Here is a 20,568-nt window from a genome sequence, read left to right on the forward strand (position 1 = left end):
ATGCAAAAAAGGGCAGTTCTCCTGTCCTCCAAACCAGTGATTCTCAACCCTTTTAAGACTTGGGGCATCTCCTAGTAGACTGAAAGCACCCTCGTTAGACTCGAGGCACCCCTCAGCAAATACCAGCTCTTTTACTTGTTTTTTGACAACAGAAAAATAGAGCAGTTTCTCTGTTGCAAACAACCCAGGAAACGCCACAATAGGTCTGAATGTTTTTAACACTATGGATTCCTATTTGAAGTCTTCGGGTTTATTTTGCGAATCATGTTTGCACACCTAACAGAGTTAGCATTGTGTGGTACCTGCGGCACCCTTGAAAAAAATCTCAAGAAACCCCGGGGAGCCATGGCCCCCTGGTTAAGAATCACCACTCTAAACAACTGCATTAAAAACAAAAAAAAATCTCCCTGCACACATTTTTACCGATATTATTTTGAGAAACTAGGACACAGTTGAACGCAAGCAATGCTTTTACTTCAAGTCTGTGCACTTCTGTAAAGAAAACAGCAAAGTCCTATGATTCTAACGTAGGGATATGCATAATTATCTATCCATGGCAATTAGGCTGGAAACCGTTATGTTTGTGCGCTACCATAAAAATTATGGTGGCACATAGCACAAGCAAGTAGATATCCATACCCCTTGTTGAGCTACAATGCTGAAAAGAAATTGCGGGTGCAACGTATGCCGTATGAGCTTGTGTCATTATTTTGCAGTGGACCTCTGCTTTACACCAAGAGAATGCAGGCAGCCCAGGACTGCCCACACTCTCCAGCTGCCCTGGGCACACGCCCAGTCCTGCATGCCCTGGGAATGGGAATACTATTTGCACACATGGAAAGGGAATTTCAGGGGTGTATAGGATCAGGCCCTAAAGCCTCAGGGTGCCTGCCCAGGATCCTCTATTGGCGGAAGCATGGCCTGGCAGGGAACCGCCTGGGAAGGGAGTCTGAGGGCATATTGTACTGCTGCATCCTGACTTCAGGTGCCCCTGTGTAAACTGGGAACCCTGGGTCCCCTGCTTGCAGACATATGCCCTGAGATTCCCCAGGTATACATAACATGCTGTCGCGCCTCAATTTGGGGTGTACCTCTGCAAACAGGAAACCTGGAGTTTGCCCATTTGCAGAAGCACACCCCGAGTCAGATTCTCCTGACACACATCTCTGCAAATGGGGAAAACCAGGGTTCCCATTTGTAGAGGTGCATCCTAAGCATCGTCTCACAGGATCAGGCCCTAGCCACTCCCAGAAGGGTCCTGGCCATGCAGGATAATGGACATCTGTTTTGCTCAGTGAAGTAGAATATCTGTGCCAGGACATCCCCACACAGCTATTCCGCTTTATTTGGCATTATCTGTTTACAGCCTTATGGTCCATTTGTTTCCTGCCATGTATGCTGTTCTAATCAAATCCTATGCTAAAATATAACATTTAATGAAGGGAAATCTCTTCCACATCAAACAGGGATAATTCTCTTTAGTATACATTAAAATGTCCTGGTTGTAGAAGTTGAAACTTTTACCAACTTTATTGTGTTAAATTAATGAAGGTAGTAATGAAGGAGAAGGAAGCTAAATTCTTCATATTTTTATCATGCGAACTGATTTAGAGGGGACATACATTCACTATTACCAAAGGATTTTTATATCCTTAAAGTGCTTCTAAAAGACAATGCCTACTACCCCAACCGACAGGGTTTTTTCTCCATTTGAGTTCTCACTGTAAAATACTTACTTGTTTGAGGATGTAGCACTTGGAGACCTTTGGAATGTTGTGCAGTCCCAAAGCTCCCTTCAGCTTCTCAAAGAGATCCCTCATTTCATTGCGTCGTCGACGTTCATTTGCTGTGTGCGTCTGGCGGTAATGAGCAAAAGCCTCTGCCTCACTCTTTTGCTTTCTGTTCCAAAATTGAGGTTTCTGTTGGAAGAGAAACTATGTGATGAGATCAAATAAAACAGGAATTCAAGAGCAAATGAATACACACCAAACTTACAGTCGCTACAGACACATTCCTAGGGTGTCTGTGACCGAAAGCTTACAATTAAAGAAATTTTTTTGCAAAAATCTTGTTAGAAGTGATATTTTTTATTAGACCATCATGAGTCCCAACTGCTTTTTCCTCTAGACCAATACAGCTACAACTTGGATACCTAGATAACCCAACATACAGCAAGTCACAACACTGCTAAATAAAATCATAACATTTAGCTACCAGCTCTTCACAAATGCTGATGCATCCTGAGAATATGACATCCCGTAGTCATCCTGTAATAACTGTGTAATACAGTTGAAGTAACCAACCTACATGCTTCATGGAGACCAGGTTAAGAACCTGAGCAGCCATTACTATTTACAGCAGGGATGGGCAATTATTTTGGGTGGAGGGCCACTTACAGAGTTTTGGCAAGTCATTGAGGGCTCCATGACAGGCAGCGAGGGGCAGATAAATATTAATTTTCTAAACTTTTTAGGGGCCCCACAGGCTGGATAGAATGGCCTGGTAGGCCACATTGGGCCCGTGGGCATCATTTTGCCCACCCCTGATTTACAGGCACTCAGTATATTAAAGAACCTCTGTAATGTAGAGACACTGCAATACAAGGTAATATACCATGGGTTTCATAAATATCAGCATGCACTTGTAACTTACTCCTTTTACTTTTTTTTTTTTTAAAACTCCCCCACGCAAAAAACCACAATGAATACTGAAGCTACCAAATCAAATTTTGGACAAGTGACCTTCTAACTGTTAAACCAATTTAATTTATACACAGCTGGAGGAGTATGCAGGGAATGGGGGGCAAACAGACAGCTCCCATAAAAATAAGGGAGCTCAGAAAACATATTAATTTAAGTTACAGATAATTTAATTAAAAATGTTAAAAGCAGGCTCTGATTAATTTAGCTGCCACGAAGTAAATATACAGCTAGCTATATTTATGTTAGTAAATTTGTTGGTTTTATCGTTACTTTGAAGGCTTTTGAATGCAAACTTTTTCATTCTGCAATACAGCACTGTATCTCCTGACAGACCTCTTCAAGCTAATTATGGAAGTCATTTTGAGTCTGTTCCAAAGCCCAAAGTCAATGAAGAGTCTCACAGATTTAAAAGACTTTTGATTTAAAGCCCAGTTAAGAGTCCTCTACCTTAACACAGTATAGCTATTTAAGATATCATTTTCAGGAATCCAGATTCCCTTTGCCATTTCAGTAGTCTTGTCGATAAACAATAAATCCCTTTTACCAAACGAAGGAAAACCTAATTCCAAAATTTATTACATTACACACCCAGCAAATTATATATGCTATGAAGAGAAAAATCTGTGACATTTTAAGAGTTAAAAAGATATAACAGCAGTAATTTCCTACTATATAGTTAAACTTATATCCAAAGCCCTCAAAAGTTAAGGTCAGGCTTTTCACTTGAATGGGATTTTAATTGTATGAGCAACCCCTACCTGGCTTCTAGCCTTGTTAATCGTAAGTTTAAATATCACACATTTATGTTTCTCTGGTTATAGAAGTCTATGTTTAAAATGGGAGATGTGATATTAGAAGGGGAAAAAAAAGGAGTAATTGTATACCTTAGTAGACTTTTCTGTTGTTTTCTCATCTGAGGAGCTGCGAATATGGTATCTGGAAGACAGCCAAAAAGTTTTTCCCAATGCTAATCATCTCATACGCTCTTTTGTCATTAACTACCCTCCCAACAGCCTCAGAATTACCTGTGTTTATTCCCTGAAAATATGTGAGACAAATGCTTACTGCTGCTAAGATCTTTTCCAAGAAAATAGGCTACATTTTAGATACTGTCATACTTACAAAAAGCCAACTTTCTAATAAGTGTAAAATAACCAACCATACAATGCAAACAGACAAGCTTCTATTTCTCCACATGAAAAAGATTGAGAAATAAGTGTCTGTCAGCAACATCCTCAAATATGTTAAATGTGAACTCCAGAGCCAAAACCAATGTTTGTACTAAATAAAAAAACAAATTCAAGAGCAATTGAATATACACCCAAGTTACTGTGTTATTATAGTCTCAATCCTAGATATTAAAATAAAAACACCCACGCAGTTCCCCAATATTTTCCGAGAATCTTTTTTGCTTAATATATTCACATCTAGTAATAAATAATATCTTGATTTCCCTGTTTTTACTGAAATATTTCTCAGAGGACAGGGAGGTAAGTATATTTTCAGATATGCCAAGTGATCACCAAGATCCTTTACAGATTTTGTCAAAATCTTTCATCAAAAGAGGATGAGATACTGCTAACATAGCACATAAAAAGGGGAGAAATATAACTATTTGGTCAACTAGTTCATTTTCAAGCACCTCGCTATGGGAAAAAACTGCATTAATGCTTTCCATTAGTAGAGAAAAAAGCATACTTCTGCTTGGAAGGTCGAATATTAGCAGCAGTGGCCTTCAGACGGGCAATATTAATCTTCTCTGAGAGTTCTTCCACTGTTTCAATGTCCACCTGCTCTTCATCCTCGCTGTACTCGCATGAATTCTGGAATAGTCATTTAACGAAGTAAGTATCTAATTCTGGAACAAGAGTTCAAGCCAAACACTTTTTTCACTTTAGACTCAAGAGAGATTATAATATTATAATAGGAAACAAGACTGGTTTCTGCCAAGAAACAGAGGTTAGACAGGGTTTTTTAAAATAATCTTAACCATGACTTTCAAGGAAAACAGCTCCCTCCCACCATTTCAGAGCAGACTGGGAGTGATGGCAAGGCCAATTTTTGCTATTTAGTCATTTAGTATAAATTACACAAAGCCTGCATGGAGGTAGAGTCTTCTAATTTACACTTTCAGATACAAAATCAGACTGTCCTTAAGATGGAGCCTTATTCATTTTGGACCTCTGCCACTGACTCATTCTTGCTCCAATTAAAATTAATGCCAATTTGGAAATCTATGGAGATAGCAAAAATTACTGTAACAGAAAGAGAAAAAAACTTGTCATTTTTTACACTGTCAATTTAGCTTCTCTTAATGCTTAGAGTCAGTTTTACTGTTTTTTGGAGGCCCATGACATCTCTCTCATGTCCCTAATTCTCCCTAATTCTCCTACACTATGCGAGGAACTCATGCACAAACTTTCTTGAGTTCATGCAAAAATGAGTGCTTGACCAGTCACTCTGGTGCTCTTAAGAACACTGGCCCTACAGTTATTTTTAAATAAAACCAACTCCAAGGCAGATCTGCTTTAAGATTATCCCAACACAGTAACCTAAAAAATCCTATTCCAATTGTCACTATAGAGATTAAAAAGCTGTGTGCCAGTGCTTAGAATGCTGGAATGGCAGTCTTATTCAGTGTCATACAAAAACCTCAAACTTTAACAATTTACAAAAACAGTCTTTATTCTTTTACATTTGTCATCACTAATTCAATTACACGCTAATATTTCCTTCCTTTTTTGTGAGAAATATAATTATGCCTCCATTCTAAACTTCATTTCACCGAAGTACCCTGAACCACTCTTCCTGGTCTTCTCTTGTCTCTCTCTCTTTTTTTCTTTCTTTCTATCCCTTCCTTCCTTATAGGGAGCTGCTTCCTCTCTTCTTTGAATTGTATACTTACCTAAAACCAATATAAACATTTAATTACAGAAAATAAAATAAAAATTAAGTAAAAAGACAACATGCATTGATAACAGCACAGAAAAGCGAGAGGTCTGCAAAAGCTACTGCTTTATTTCAATTTGCAATTTATTCTGCCTATTACTGTGAATACACAGAGCAGTACTGGTATTTTAACTAACTCTTCTGGCTGAAAGGGAAAAAAATGATGCTGGATTACATACTCGAGATATTGGTAACTGGCTATAGATTAAGGTTGGCTAGGGCAGCATAGTCAATATGAATACAGAACCATCTATAACTCCATAACCACTTGGTGCCTGCTAATATAGTACTTCCAATTATCAGTAAACCATAAACTAAATGTAAACCAACAGTATGCTCTTGTTGGAAAATAAATAAATAAGCCAACAGCATCCTGGGTTATATTAGCAGGAATATCATTTCCAAATCAAGGGAAGCAATTCTTCCACTCCATTCAGAACTGGTGAGGCCTCACCTGGAGTACGGTGTCCAGTTTTGGACCCCACACTTCAAGGACATGGACCACGTGGAAAGAGTCCAACATGGATCAACAAAGATGATTAGGGGCCTTGGAGAAGCAAAGACTGAAGGGGAATTTGACAGCATTCTTCAAATACCTGAAGGGAGACTGATTACAGAAAGATGGAGATGGACTTTTCTCAGTGACTGTAGGAAAGGGGACTAGGAGCAATGGCCTCCAGCTTCAGCAGGGAAATTGAGGTTAGAGACTAGGAGGAACTTTCTGACTACAAGGGTGGTCAAGAACTGGAATAGTTTACCTAGAGAAGCTGTGGAAACTCCATCCTTGAAGAGTTTTCAAGAACAAGTTGGACATAGTTGTCTGGGATGATCCTGCCTTCAGCAGGTGGCCAAACTAGATGACCTTGTAAGGACCCTTCCAGCCCTACTTTTGTATGATTCTATGAACTTACTAGGGGAACATGGCACTTAAAGTGATCTAACTTAGAACAGGCAAGGGGAAATAAAGAGAATATTTCTTAGCTGGTAAAGTCCTTTCTTCTAGCAGCATCTCCCACAGTTGTATACTACACACAGCTTGTGCTTCTGCAGGTTGCAAAACAAATTCAGCACCACTGCTAATTTACTGTACACTTGACTCCCTCATGCTGCTCTACCACATGAGTTAATACAAAGATTTTTATATATAAAACTCTCAACAGGATATTATTCAAATTAAGTAGCTAAAAACTCTTGCAACTATGCACAGAAACACTTCTGCCATCTCATTTACTGACAGTAAGTTTCCCTTTGTTACAGAGATCTTATATCGATGGCAAAATTGTGGGATACATTGCTAGCAGAAGGGAAACCAGCAGTATACATATTTCAAACCCTTATGAAGCACAGCATCTCCCTTAATTATGTACCCCCAACATGAAAGGCAATAAGCAGAGGTATTATAAGGGATGGGAAGAAACTGAAGAGAGATGGTCCCTCTTCCTAGAAAAAATGAGAAACAAAATTTAACTCTCCATTATGGGACACGATCACACAGAACAACTGGAAGAAGAGTTGTAGTTTAATTAAGGGGAGCCAGAATGAACTACATGGAGGAGACCTTCCACTGCATTCTGCACCTCCTTTGGTCATCTCAATCTCTTTAGCCAGGTAAAGTGCCTCACAACCACTACTGTAACCATAGGGCACAATGCCTGGTCTGGCATGTCTATGACTGCTTGGAGCAAAGTCCCCGCCAATGTCTGCCCTTCAGAAGCAAGGGCTGAGAAGGCGCCTCTAACTTCGGCTGATAGGCTGGCTGTCAAAGTTACTTATATGTTTCTAAGCCCGAGCCAGGTAAATTGATAATTTAGCCTAAAGGCTTGTAGGAAAATAAGATTTTCTTTGTAACAGGTTCACAGCCACTTCTCCTTAAGGGTGGACCTAAATATCTTTGGTTTATTTATTCAGTAACAACCACCGAGTAAAGTGGAAGGTGGATATAAAAATATTATGGCCCTTTAGGGGCAACTGAGCACTTTCTATTAACCTTCATTGTGGCCTCATTAATGGGCAGAGACAGCTTGGTACAGCCAGATTGCTGCAGGATGACAACTTCAACCATCTGCCCAGGCCGAAGTGGAATATTTTGTTTACAGAAGAATAGAGGAGCCTGGTTTCTTGAGGCTCATCCAGTCTCTAACCTGAATATGGCAAACCCGCTTAATCTAGTAAATGCATAGTCAGAAGACCAGGAGCACCTGGCAGAGCGACCTATCTACTGCATGCAGAGTATGGGTAGAAAGGCTAGCTAAGAACCACGTAGCTACTCAGATGTGAACCAAGGGGTCTGAAGGCCAGAAAAGTCCTTGAGAGGAACCTCTAGCCCTACAGTGCAGTTTCACAGGCAGAACTGTGCTTCATATCAAAACCAGATCAGTACCTCAGCCAATCCAACCTTTGCAAGCTATGTACAAAGACAGGACAAAGCCATGGAAGAGCATGTCACCATGGGGAGCATAAGCTGCAATGTTGCAGAAAGGAGTGAGGCATTCAGGTACAGTTTAGAGCACTGGTAATCAACCTATTTAGACTCCAGGCACCCTTCAGAAAAATTAGTTCTCATTTATTTTCTGACTACTAAAAAAACAGTAGAGCAGCGTTTCTGTTGCAAGGACCTCAGAAAGGCCACAACAGATCTGAATGTTTTTGACACATTGTATCACCTTTGAAATCTCTGGGTTTAATCTTGTGAATCATGCATTTACAACAGTGCTAACATTATATGGCACCCCGTGACACACCTGAAAGGATCTAAAGGCACCCGAGGGTGCCTTAACATCTTTGTTGAGAATCACTGTTTTAAAGATAATGGATGGGAAAACAGAAAGGAAATACTCACAGTTCTTCCTTCCTTCTTCTTCAGCCAATATACATCATGTCTAACAGCAGTGGGGCTTCTCTCTGATGAGCTAAAGGAGACCTGAGCCAGTCATGAGGGAAGAGAAAACTGAATGAGATGTGGATTTTGTAGAAAGGGAGAGTTCTCAGGGAGTTTTCCCTCTTTCTCTGGACCTCCTTATTTCTACAGTAGAAGACAACCCCCATTCACACCATCTTTAAAGCCTCAGGTTTTCTGGTTCCCTCATAAGCCTTTGATGAAAAAAATTATCTTTGTTCCCCCCACTGAGAAGTACTTCTCTCTAGTGACTGGGTTACACTTTAGCCTTTTTTTTTCTTTTTTGAGAAGTAGATAGAGATGTAATTTTTTTAAATTTAAGCTTAGTTCTCTATATACCATGCTAAACTAAGCTTGCCCAGGCAGACTTTCTCCATCAACACTATTAACAAAAAATTTTACAACTTTTGTGATTCTATGTTAAACTGATAAAAACTTGGTTACACATACTAGATCTTAGGTAGAAATGTGAAGCAAGTGAGTCCTTCTTATAAAAAGGACAAGAAATGTCCTTTGCAATTTGGGTTAAATACTGCTGCTTTCTGGGTACTGTTTTTCAGGATTTTATTTCCCAAACAATTTCAAAATTTGAAGAAAAATTATATGGTGTATATGGAAGTAAAATAGTAATCTTGAAACAGATATTACTTTTCTGTGATTTGCAAAGAGAAGAAAGCAGGAAGGTAAACAAAATATTTTTATTTGAAAATGAATCCTGAAAAAATGATAATGACTATCCCAGACTTCAGCAAAGGATCTCATAAGAGTATAATAAGGAAAGTAAAGCCAAAAAGGCTATATTCCAAAATACAACCAATAATTAAAACTAAAAACCTGTTCCTGCTCCACCTCATATACCAGTATATCTGCAGTAAAAAACAGCAAGTACAGTTTTGATTGCAGAGATCCTTTCAATATATACACAATTCAAATGAGTACTTAAAAATCTCTAACTTTCTAGAATGAACTAAAACTAGAGGCAGGGAAGAGGGGAAAAAAAAAAAAAAGAGATAGCTTATGTGACTAGGAGCAAAGAACCAAACTAGATAACAACACTGAAGAGCCACTGAACTTACCAACATATAAGGATTTACAGGTCTATGGACAAATCATAGGAGAAAAAGGCCTGGAAGGGACCTCAGGAGGTCTCTAGTTCAACCCTTTGCTCAAGGCAGAATCACCCCTATCTAAACCATCCTAGACATATGTTTGTCTAACACAGGGGAGTCAAACTCACTTGGCCCCTAGGAACCAGTCCACAGGCCACATGAAAAGGCATGGGGCTGGCCCCAGGGGCTGAATCCAGCCCTGTGCCACACTCCAGCTGGTCTAAGATGCACACACATGACAGATCTAGCACCTGCAGCACACTCCAACCAGTCAGGGACATGAAGTGATTGTGGCACCCATTCTGGCTAGTCCAGGAAAGGCGCAGTGCAGATTTCAGACTACCCAAAGCAGGCACTGGATCGGGCATGCTAGAGATGCAGGCACAGTCCTCCTCCTCCTGACATGCCCAATCCAGAACCCAACTCTAGTCGGTCTAGAACCACGCTTCAAGAAGTGCTGCATGCAGTGTCTGCTTTGGACTAGCTGGAGTGGGCACCACATGTGGCACAGTCTCAGACTGGCTGAAGCAAGTGTTGGATCCAGCATGCAAGGGGAGTCCAGGACTAGCCCTACGTGAGTGCCACATGCAGCATGCATTGTGAAATGAACGCTGTGTGTGGCATGTATCCCAGGGACCTGCATGCAGGGTTGGTCCAGTGCCTGCTGCATGGCATGTGGATCAACTCAAGACCCAAAACCAGCACTGGGGGGCTAGATGCTTATGGGCTGTATCTTTGGCATCCCTGGTCTAACCTGTAAAACTGCATGAACAACCCCACTGCACCAACTACCAGGCATCATACCCAAAACAACCTCTGCCACAACTTGCTAAGGGTAAAGCACAGGAAAAAGGCACTATCAGTGTCCAGCCACAGCAAACAGTTAAAAACATGCTCAAGAGATCCAAGGAAGAGGACTATAGCCCCCACTACAGAGGACAGCTAGTGCTGTGGGGGGGTTTTGCTTATCTGGCTGAAAATCCCTTCCTGATCTGAAATGTAGTGGTCAGTCTGACCCTAAGCAGAGAAGCAAAACCCTTTTGACCAGAACCTTTAGGTTTTTTAAGTCTCAGCAGAAGCATTGGTACACCTGTCTTAAATCCCAGCCTTTGACAGCAGCCAACAATCAATGCTTCCATGAAAGACGAGCAAAACCCTGGCTTCTGCAGAACAGAAAAGGAAAAATTCCTTTGTAGCAATCAGCAAAGCTCAGAAACATAAAAAAACCAAATGCCCTCCACTCTGCAACCTGGGAACCATGAACACAAATTCACACCCTGATAGACAGCCAGAATTCCCCTATCATCCTATGTCCTCCATAAACTTATCCTAGATCCTTTAACCTTCTTTAATAACCAAGCTGATTGTGACAGTCTGCTTTATTCTCCTGTGCTGAGCAGTCCTCTCCAATTTCTGCTTTGGACTGCAGAGCTCTTCCCATGATCTCTGGGCAACGCATATAGAAGTCTTTTTAGTTTCCACCTACTGCTCTTCACAGCATGCTCCAGGCATTGCTACTTCTAAATTACCCCTGACTATGGCTATTTAACCTCTTCCTGAAAGCCTCCAATGAAGGAGACTCTGCAAACACCCATAAGCAGCTTGTGCCATTGCCTCACTTTTCTAACCTCTCTCATCTTCCCTTGATATCCAATCTAAACCTACTCTGCTGTACTATTAAACCACTGCCACACATCCTACAGTCCTCCAGATATCATGTCCCCCATTCATAGCCTTTTCTGTAAGCTTAACATGAAAGCATCATATCCCAGCACATAATGGCAGTAAAAATGAATCAACAGGTACTCAAGTGGGTTAACAATCTGAGTGATGCTACTCCCCCTGCACGCTCTTTGCACAATGAACAGACAACCTTCATAAAGTACTTCTCTGTATATTCACATAGAGGACAACAGAGATAAAAAAAAATACTAGGCCTGAAAAAAACAGAAACAAAATTTATCTCCAGCAGACTTTCTAGGGGTTTTCAGAACTATGAAAACATGTTTGATGAATGACAGCAATGCATTTATTTCATGCCATTTTAAAGGTTTACAAAAGTAGCAAGCCATCTAATGACAGGACTTCACTTAAGTACCTACAGTGGTCATTAATTAAATATGCTTGACTACTACTAGTCATATTGAAAGCTCAGCACATAACTGATTGTTTACTCGGGCAGGGTTTTCAGCCTATGCTGAGCTGTGTTGCTGCAGCTTCTCTGTTAACAGTACCTAAAGCTAGTTATATCTAGAGGAGCAGCAATATGGATATACAGATAAAGTCTTTCACAATTCAAGCCTGTGAAAGAATTTTGCTCAAGATACTTAGGCAGACAGACACTACAGAGGGAGTTCAAAGATCCTTCATATTTGCTTCTAGAAATGAGAAAGGGTCACCATGAGAAGGCAGGAAAATGGAAACTGATCAAATACCTTTTTCATGATCCTAAAAACTGTTATGTTCTAAAGTGAAAACCTGACTTGTCTGAACCAATATCAAAGGGAAGGAACATACTGTGTTTCTATCACTAATCTGTCAATGTATCCCATTTCCTTAACAGTGAAACAGACAACTCTGCCTACAATCCTGTCTCTCAAACAGAACACATACTGTTAATAGAGCCAAGTACTGTCAAGAGTTTGCTTAACTAGCCTGAAACCAAAAACTTTTTGACCTGTATTCACACCTTTCAAAGTAATTAACACCTAGACCATTAACAGCTTAGTGAGTTTCTAGGCTTGCGTATCTTGACACATCATTAGCTTGTTGTTTTTCAGGGGGAAAAATATTTCACAAATCAAGATGTTGCAGTTTACAGTTAGGTACCCACCAGTTTTTCAACATCCACTTCCTCTTCACTCTGGAAGTCAGAAGCTCCATCCAGCATCTCATCAGCAGAATCATCAGTTTTTTCATCCTCCTCATCCTCATCCTCCTCTTCCATGTAATCAAGAGCAGTATCAGCAGTGGGTATATAACCCTTTTTGTGATGTTTGAGTTCTTGTGCTCTATCTTCTGGTGTTAGGAGATAATCTTTAGCAGATTTCTCAGTTTTGCCATCATTCTCTGCACTACTTTTATTTTTGGAAGTGGTTGCATGACTAGATATTTTGTTCCCAAAATCACTGACGCGTTTTGAATCGACCTTACCAGTTTTACCTTCTTCCTGCAAATCAGCAGTGCCTTGTCCTTGGTTAGGTGTGCCATGGCTTTCTTGGATAACCAAACTTTTACAGCCCTCATCACTTTGTACATGTTTCTCTCCTGAGATTGTATACTTCTCCCCTGTGTAACTGATCTCAGATTTATTTCCTTCTTCTTCCCTGATACTCTCTGCCTCTGTAGATCCCGCACATTCTTTTCTGACCTCTGACTGTGCAGCACTGTCTTCAGGTTTTTTCTGGTTGTCAGGAGGCTGAGTCTTCTGCTCCTCTTTGCTCACCAACTCTGCATAATGCTCTTGCTTCTCCTGTGGACTCTGTGGCTGTGCAGCATCCACAGTGTCCTTCCCTTTGTTCCGCAATTGTGCATTTTCCTCCTGATTAGCTTCTGGGCTCTCTGCCTGTTCAGAGTTCATTTGTTCCACCCCACAGCTCTTTAATTCCATAGCCTCTGCAGCCTCTTCCTGCTTCCCGAAACTCAGTGGACATGTAGTATTTGCAGGCTCATCTGCTATCAGACCGGTTTGTTCTGATACTTCCAAAACAGTTTCAGCATTATTTGAAACCTCCCCTGATGCCTCTTCAGAATCTACAGGTGTATCTTTCTTCTCAGTGACAACTTTATTTTTCTCACTGATGTATGAGTGGTCTGATGATATCACATCAGCAGACACATCATGTTGGAAGGTGGAAGTGTCATTTGAGTAATCCTCCAGCATCTCTGACTCTCTGTCAGCTGTTTCGGATGCAACAGAGTTTATGTCAGATAACATCATACTAGCTGCTGACTCCCCACTACTAGTTAACTGATCTACTGACAATTCATTTTCCTCTGGTTTGCCGTCTGACACTGTGACCTCCGATTCCATGACTTCAACCTCTTCTGGCTTTTCATCCTCTTGCTGCTTAGTAGGAATGAACTCCTCTTCTTTCTGGCTTACATTCTTGGAATCCTTCTTTACCTGAAGGGATGCCACATGATGTAGAATGGAGTTTGGAACAGACTTCTGTCCTAGGAGCTGAAGTAAAGCAAAATTGCCAGACTGAAGTGGTATGAGATTGGCAGCACTAGTTGGCTGACCTCCTGAGCTTTGGGTTACTTTAGTTTCAGAGCACGTTTGACTTGCCATGGTGCTGGAAGCTGGAGGTGAGATCCTCAGAGTCAGAGTGCTTGCTTGTGATACAAAACAGGGCACTGGTGGTAGGACGGATGATGCTTGAGTGACCAGATTAGCTGCTTGTGGAGACTTGGACCCCACAGTCTGTACTACTGGGCTGGCTACAGGGGAAACAGAAGACACAGGAGTGGAGGGAGTAGGAGATACAGGCGTCTCAAGAGGCTTAGAAGGTCCAGGCAACCGAATTCCTACAACAGACCCTATGTGAGAGATATTAAATAGTAATTACTATTTCCAGAAATCAATCTCTCTTTGTGGTTCCAGCACATGGTACTATATAGTAAAACAGACAATTATGGACCATAAACTTAGGTATAAGAAACCTGCTGCTGCAGAAGTGGTACGCTGCTATACAATTTCTGTACTACGTTTCCTTTTCACAATTTTTTTGAATCAATACACAATGCAATCATAAACACAACTCAAAAAAAGGACATAATGAAAATATTTTTAAAAATCTGAGAAGTTTCTTTTAAATCAGAAATTTCAAATGAAATTTAAAAGTTCAATTTTTTAATTTCCTGTTGGTAGAGAAAAACTCCTTCCTCCCTACAATTGTTAAGAGAAGAAAAGTGGAATTCCACACCCTCCACCTTCCCCCCAAACAGATAAAAGGGAAGTTATGGACAATCTCAGTTTGAAATTTAAAAAAAATATATAATTTTTATGAAAATGTGTTCAATTTAAAAGTTAATGAATGAAATACTGTTGAAATAAATTGACCAGACTAAGAGGTTATGTTAATTTTTTTTCTTACTCAACCTTAGTAACTTGTGCACTTATAGGACCCCAAAGGGACATTTTTAAAAGAAAAAAAAGAGAGATGCCACCGTAAGCACCAATTTTCTCTTGCTGTTGTTGGTGGCATGTGGAGTCAGCAAATGCAAAGCATTTTTAAAAAACCTCCCCCTTGCAGTATTTTTCTATTTCAACCCTTACCCAGAATCTTTTGAGGGGCCAAGGCCTATCCTTCCATGCAAGTAACATTCTGGCCAATTACAGTATCCAGCATGTGTGGCATAAGGGGGTGCCAGTTATACAAAAATTCCGGTTTCCTGAAGGCAGGGGTTTTTTGGCCAGGCATGGAGCAAGGGGGGTGGTGGCGGCGGCTGTACATGGAGCGGAGGATGGGGGGCAAGTGGAGCAGTGGCAGTGCAGGGTGGTGAGTGGCAGAGAGCTTTCCCAGCCACTTGCAAGCTTCTCCCCTCAAGCCCCCGTGTCCGGCTGGCTGGCCAGAAATTCCCGTTAATACAGTGTTCTGGTTACTTAAATGCTAGATAACACAGCTTTTACTGTACTGCCCCTCCCCAGTCAATTTTACCAGGGCTTGTGCTTGCTGTTCCTACTTTGACTGGTGGATTTTGATTCTCAGTTTGCCCACCAAAGCTGCATTTACAGAAAAGGGGGCAGAAAAGGAGAAATTATGTTATACAAACACAGCATTCTTGAGAAGCAGCAGGACACTGCTTCCTGTCATCTGCCTGTCTGTTCTCAATTTCCATGTTGTTAAGAGAAAACTCTTATTTACAAGTGAGAGAGACAGACCTGCAAGATTTACCCCCTGAAAAATACATTTAATCAGTCAAGAACAGCTTGGGCTTTTTACCTGGATTACGGACCATTACTGGCTGAACGTTGGGTTGGGTGCCAGCAGCTCGGAGCTGATGCAGTGGGACAAGCTGGATGATCTGTCCATTAGGATGTCTGAACAGGTTTACCCCACCAGGGCTCCTGAGAGGCTGCAAGACCATCCTCTGTCCCTGAGCAAGCTGCACATTGTGGAGGGGTCGCAAAGGAGGAGCACCTTGAACTGGAATCAGTAGTAATCGAGGTCCCACACGCTTTTCTGTTCCAGAAGGCAGCCCCTGGGGATTTGCAGTTGTAGTAAGAGGAGCAGCATCTTCTAAAAAGTTATGTAACAATAATAATAAAAAGACTGCAAGTTACAACACTTGTTGACAGAAGAAAGTCATTAGGCATTGGTTATTACAGATGTAGGCAAACAAAAATTTCAGGGACAAGAGTAGCTCTTCAAGTCAATGTCCCTCCAAAACTACTTTGTAAGTAATGTCATTAAGTTTATCCACAAAACATGTAACAATATGAAATCCATACGGTACAATTTTCTCCACACTGTTCTAGTAACACTATTCAACCATGATGCAGAAATATCAACCCTAGGAATGGCAGTTGGGGTGACATTCTAACTGTGGTGGCCCTGGAAAAATGCAAAAGGCAAGGGGTTTTGTGGATGATTTCTTTTTTTGGGACAAATATATAGTTGAGAGGGACACAGACAAGCTTTCTGTGTATGACGTACCCTTTTTCTGAGATTTAATATAAAAAGATAACACCCACAAAAATCTAATCCTAGGAATAACATTTAATTATTTCCATGCCAACTTTGTATTCTTTTTGCCAAGACTGCCAGTGACCACACCAGCTTGTGGGAACTGTGGTGGTGATGGTTTTGTGATATGGACATTTATTAGCTGGGAAAATATCTTGTAATGTCTCAGCTCATTTCACCTTAGCTGCTGAAAAATCATCAGGTAACTATTTTTTGTTCACTATAAGCCTATAATACTATAATACCACCAGCTTACAAGTGAAGCTCTATATCCCACTACTGTGCTCTTTGTTTTTTTTCCCCTCAGACTGAACTGGTTAGTTGCAGATTTATTCCACCTAGGAAGACAGAAACTGTAAGTCTTTATACTAACCATCAACCCACAGACCCCAAGACTTACCCGGTCTTGGATTCAGTGAAGGACCTGTATTAATCCCCGAGAGTATAATAGGAACAGAACCAACAGATGAAGTGGGCGTGGTCACCGTGGATGTCACTACTGCAGTTGTCATCACAACTGTGGAAGTGGAGGTGGTGGGAACAGGATGAGTAACTGTTGGTGACGTTACTACAGATTTAGGAAATGATACCGTTGCTACTGGTGTAGCCATCTCAGTTGTTTTTGCTATGTTCACAGTGGCAGTAGGTGTGCTGGGTGAGGCAGTAGTACAGGAGTTGGTTCCAGATGTTTCAGGAGCACCTGTAATGGCAATGCCGGGAGGAGAGTAGGTAGATTCATTAGCTCCTGTACGGCCAGTTGTGGTCACAGTAGTTGTTGCCACAGTAGATGGTGCCACAGTGGTAACACTTTCTAATGTAACTGGAGAGGTGGTGGTGGTAGCTGCAGTGACCCCAGAAGAGAGTGTGCAGTATACCGGAGATGGCCTTGAGGGAACCACGGGACTGACGACCATTAATGGTGTAGGCCTGATATTGAACTTCTGTGGCCCTGTCAGGGGCTGTGGTGTGCTCACTCCAGGAATCTTCTGTTGCAGAGCTCCAACTTTACTCATCACAAACTGTGTGAACACACCACCAGGTGAGGGTCGAGCAGCTGCAAATAAAAACTTGCAGGTCAAAATTGCAACAGGCTCCCTCTGCCGTCCATAAGATGCCACAACAGCAATTTAGCAAGAAGTTAGCCCCTAGTTCTCTTAAAGACACCTTGTATATAAACTGAAACTTGAACAGGCTTTGCATTACATCAAAATGTATATATATCTTGGCCACGAAAAGAATCCAGCCTTAAGGGATTGCTCTTTATTTGTGAAACTACTAAGAGAGAATTCACTTTCAGGACACAAAAGTATAAACTAAATGGTAGGGCAGACTCAAAAGGAATTCCCTAAGTTTTAAATCTATCTTATAAAAGCTTATTTTTGATATTTTTGTCCTATCACTGCTTCTCAGTCTCCATCCCCTTTCTATTGCATCCAGTCTTTTTAAAAAGGTAGACATTATTTGTTTGGTTTTTAATTTGGAAGAGGGTCCAGCGTAGTCCCTTCAAACTGCAATCACCTGCCTACAGTTGAGGGCAAATGGGATCATTTTTAACCAACTGGAATGCGTCACTTTTGAGAAGCTTCTTCCACATATATTCCACTCTTCACAGATCAGAACACTGATTCCATAGCACTCCAGACCCTATAAACTGGAGAATAAAACCTGGATATGCAGGAAAACAGTGCGCGGGCATTACTATTAGGCAAACTCAGTGGTAACATCTTAATTACTTACTGATGTACATGTGCACATGCACACATACCCACCATTCTTTACTTCAGCATGTCAAAACATTTTGCAAAATTAGATATGCACAAATTACTTCACCCATCAAAAAAAAATACAGCCATCTCTTTAATGTTGCACAGATATACAGTACAAATGTTAATTACAAGAAAAGGAAAACAATATCTCCTGTTTATACTGTAGAGAAAATTTAGATAAGAAAGAACATTAACCAAAAATATCAGAATTTTGCCAGGACACAGGTTGACATCCCCTTCTCTTGCAAAAGAGTTTCTTGGAATCTTTAATAACCACGTGGTTGGGCCTCTTTGTTTTTCATATCCAAAAGATAGCACTTCTAATAAGCAGTTTGCTCATGCCATGCTGGGGCAACCATTTGATTACCAATTCAGATGAATGAGCATCACAACACTTCTTTTAGCACTCGCTGTTTACTTTGGAAGGTCTCCCATCCAACTACTCACAACTCTGCTCAGCTTGTGAAACCCAATGAGATTACAGGCTGAGGTGGTATGGCTGCACTTCTGTAATTTTCTTAAATCGGATTTCCATGGTTTCTCTTTATGCTTCTTTGTTCTTTTATACCTCCCAGTTACGTGACACCAGAGGTTCAAACGTAATGCCAACAGTAGAAAAATAGCAATGCTTCAAAGAACCACAAACTAGATTCATCCCATTTCTTTCAACTCTTTGGTTTGAGAAGTTCTCACCATAAAGGCTGATGACAAACAATATTAAAGGTTCACAATCAGAAAAAAATCCCAGTAAGAACAAAAGCCCAAGCATAACACCGAACCAGTACTTTTCCATCCACTTTTTGTCTCTACTATTTCTTTTTTTTTTTTTTTTTTTTAATCAATATACTAGGGTATCGTTTCAAACATTTGTAAAACAAAATACTAACCTAAAATAAAGCTGCATGTTTTAGGTAAAGAGGTTATTTATTGCAGAGGCAGTTTAGGTAGCCAACTCCGAGAGCCAAACGCAGCATGCACTGTTGGAGAGAAATCAACAGCAATGCTGTACACTCAACTCTGCATTTTAGTGTCAGGCAATTTAAAAATATAGCAAGTAAGTTCCAACCTACCTATCTGTCTCTGTGCTGGGACATGAGCTTTCAGAGTCGTCACAGTGGGGGTTGAAGTAGTGCTGGTGGAGGATGTAGTTTTGGGAGCTGATGTTGTGGGCACCTGGACTGATGGTGTCCTGGAAGCAGCTGCCTTAGCATTGGATGCTACCTTGGAGATCACAGTACTGAGAGTTGAGATATCAAGTACTGTGGGTCGCAGCCTGCCTGTGATATAAGCAGCTAGCCGATTGGCTGGATGCAATGCCCCCATCTGTCCCAAAAGCAGTTTGGCCTGAGGGTAACTTTTACCATTAACCTGAAAAAAGTGGAAAAGGGAAATTCTGTGAAAAAAGTTGCTAAATTCACCACCTTTGGACAAGGTGTTTCATTCCCTGGGATCTTCAAAAGTGCTTCTGAGTGTAACCTTGTTATTCAGAATGGGAAGGGCTCATTTGCTTTCTGCTTAGGATAATTCCAAGCAATTTTTTCACATATTACCCAGACTTTAGATGTCATTCAGACTCTAGGAGACAGGACATTCACCAAAGGCCTTGGAGTCCAGGGGGGCACCAGGAGATAGAAAAGGAAGTGCTAACTTCGCTCAACATGTCATCCCTTAACTCTGGCTTTTGCTGCAGACTTCTCTATAGAGGATTTTTCAAACTTGATGGCAAAGGAAGTTTGGAATATATTCACTTTTTAAATCCTATTACTTTTGGTGGCTGTCAAGAGCCACAGAAGAAAGAATACCTGTTGTCATGCACGATGGGACAAGTCTTTTAGAGAGATAACCACCAATTCATCTTCATAACGTTATCCCTTATCATCCCTAGTATCACCTGATACAGTTATAGGGAAGGGACCTACTGAAACTGCAAAATCCAGCATTGCTCGCAAAAACAAACAAAGCAAAAAACAACTTACTGAAAATAAAATGCTGGCTCCGCAGAGGGAGCCAGCCATCCTGACGGTGCTGTGGCCCTGCCACACAGCCCACCAAGAAGAGGGGCTGCTGGTGCAAAGGGGACTCCAAGATGGATGCCACCCCCTCCCCCCACCGTTGACTGGTTGTGAGGGTTGTCATGTAGCCCTCAGCCAATCAGCAATGGGGGGCAAGGCCACTGGACCCCTCATCCAGAGGCATGGGTGCCCCCACTGCAATCGGTGTGTGAAAGAACCAGCCAGCCCTGCAAACATCAGCCAGCTGCTTCCTTGAGCTGAGAAGACCTCTAGCTACAGGTGCCATGCCATGGGAATTAGCTTGTACTCTGTATGCATAGGATTAAAAGAATGGATTATAACAACAGCTGCCTGAAAAAGAGAAGGAGTAAAATGTTTTGAAGAAGGTTATGCTAAATGCTTGTGGTCAATGGATTCTGTCAAACTTCAAATCTGCTAAGTT

General features: G+C 41.2%; 1 protein-coding gene across 10 annotated transcripts in view; it reads right to left on the bottom strand.

Moving 5' to 3' along the window:
* MGA (MAX dimerization protein MGA) overlaps window positions 1-20,568 on the bottom strand; it is an 83,618-nt gene that overhangs the window by 8,876 nt on the left and 54,174 nt on the right. For 7 of the 10 annotated variants that reach the window (XM_090033371.1, XM_090033369.1, XM_090033368.1 and 4 more), the window contains 8 exons: window positions 19,185-19,482; window positions 16,749-17,402; window positions 15,605-15,901; window positions 12,490-14,198; window positions 8,491-8,571; window positions 4,401-4,525; window positions 3,587-3,638; window positions 1,737-1,919 (listed from right to left, as the gene is read on the bottom strand). In XM_090033371.1, the coding sequence (XP_089889497.1) occupies window positions 1,737-1,919; window positions 3,587-3,638; window positions 4,401-4,525; window positions 8,491-8,571; window positions 12,490-14,198; window positions 15,605-15,901; window positions 16,749-17,402; window positions 19,185-19,482 (3,399 nt within the window). The remainder of the gene's footprint in view (window positions 1-1,736; window positions 1,920-3,586; window positions 3,639-4,400; window positions 4,526-8,490; window positions 8,572-12,489; window positions 14,199-15,604; window positions 15,902-16,748; window positions 17,403-19,184; window positions 19,483-20,568) is intronic. The other 3 variants (XM_090033373.1, XM_090033376.1, XM_090033375.1) reach the window with 3 other exon arrangements.

This window comes from Crocodylus siamensis, chromosome 2 (assembly GCF_052110815.1).
Source record: "Crocodylus siamensis isolate JL-2025a chromosome 2, ASM5211081v1, whole genome shotgun sequence".
Classification (NCBI taxonomy): Eukaryota; Metazoa; Chordata; order Crocodylia; family Crocodylidae; genus Crocodylus; species Crocodylus siamensis.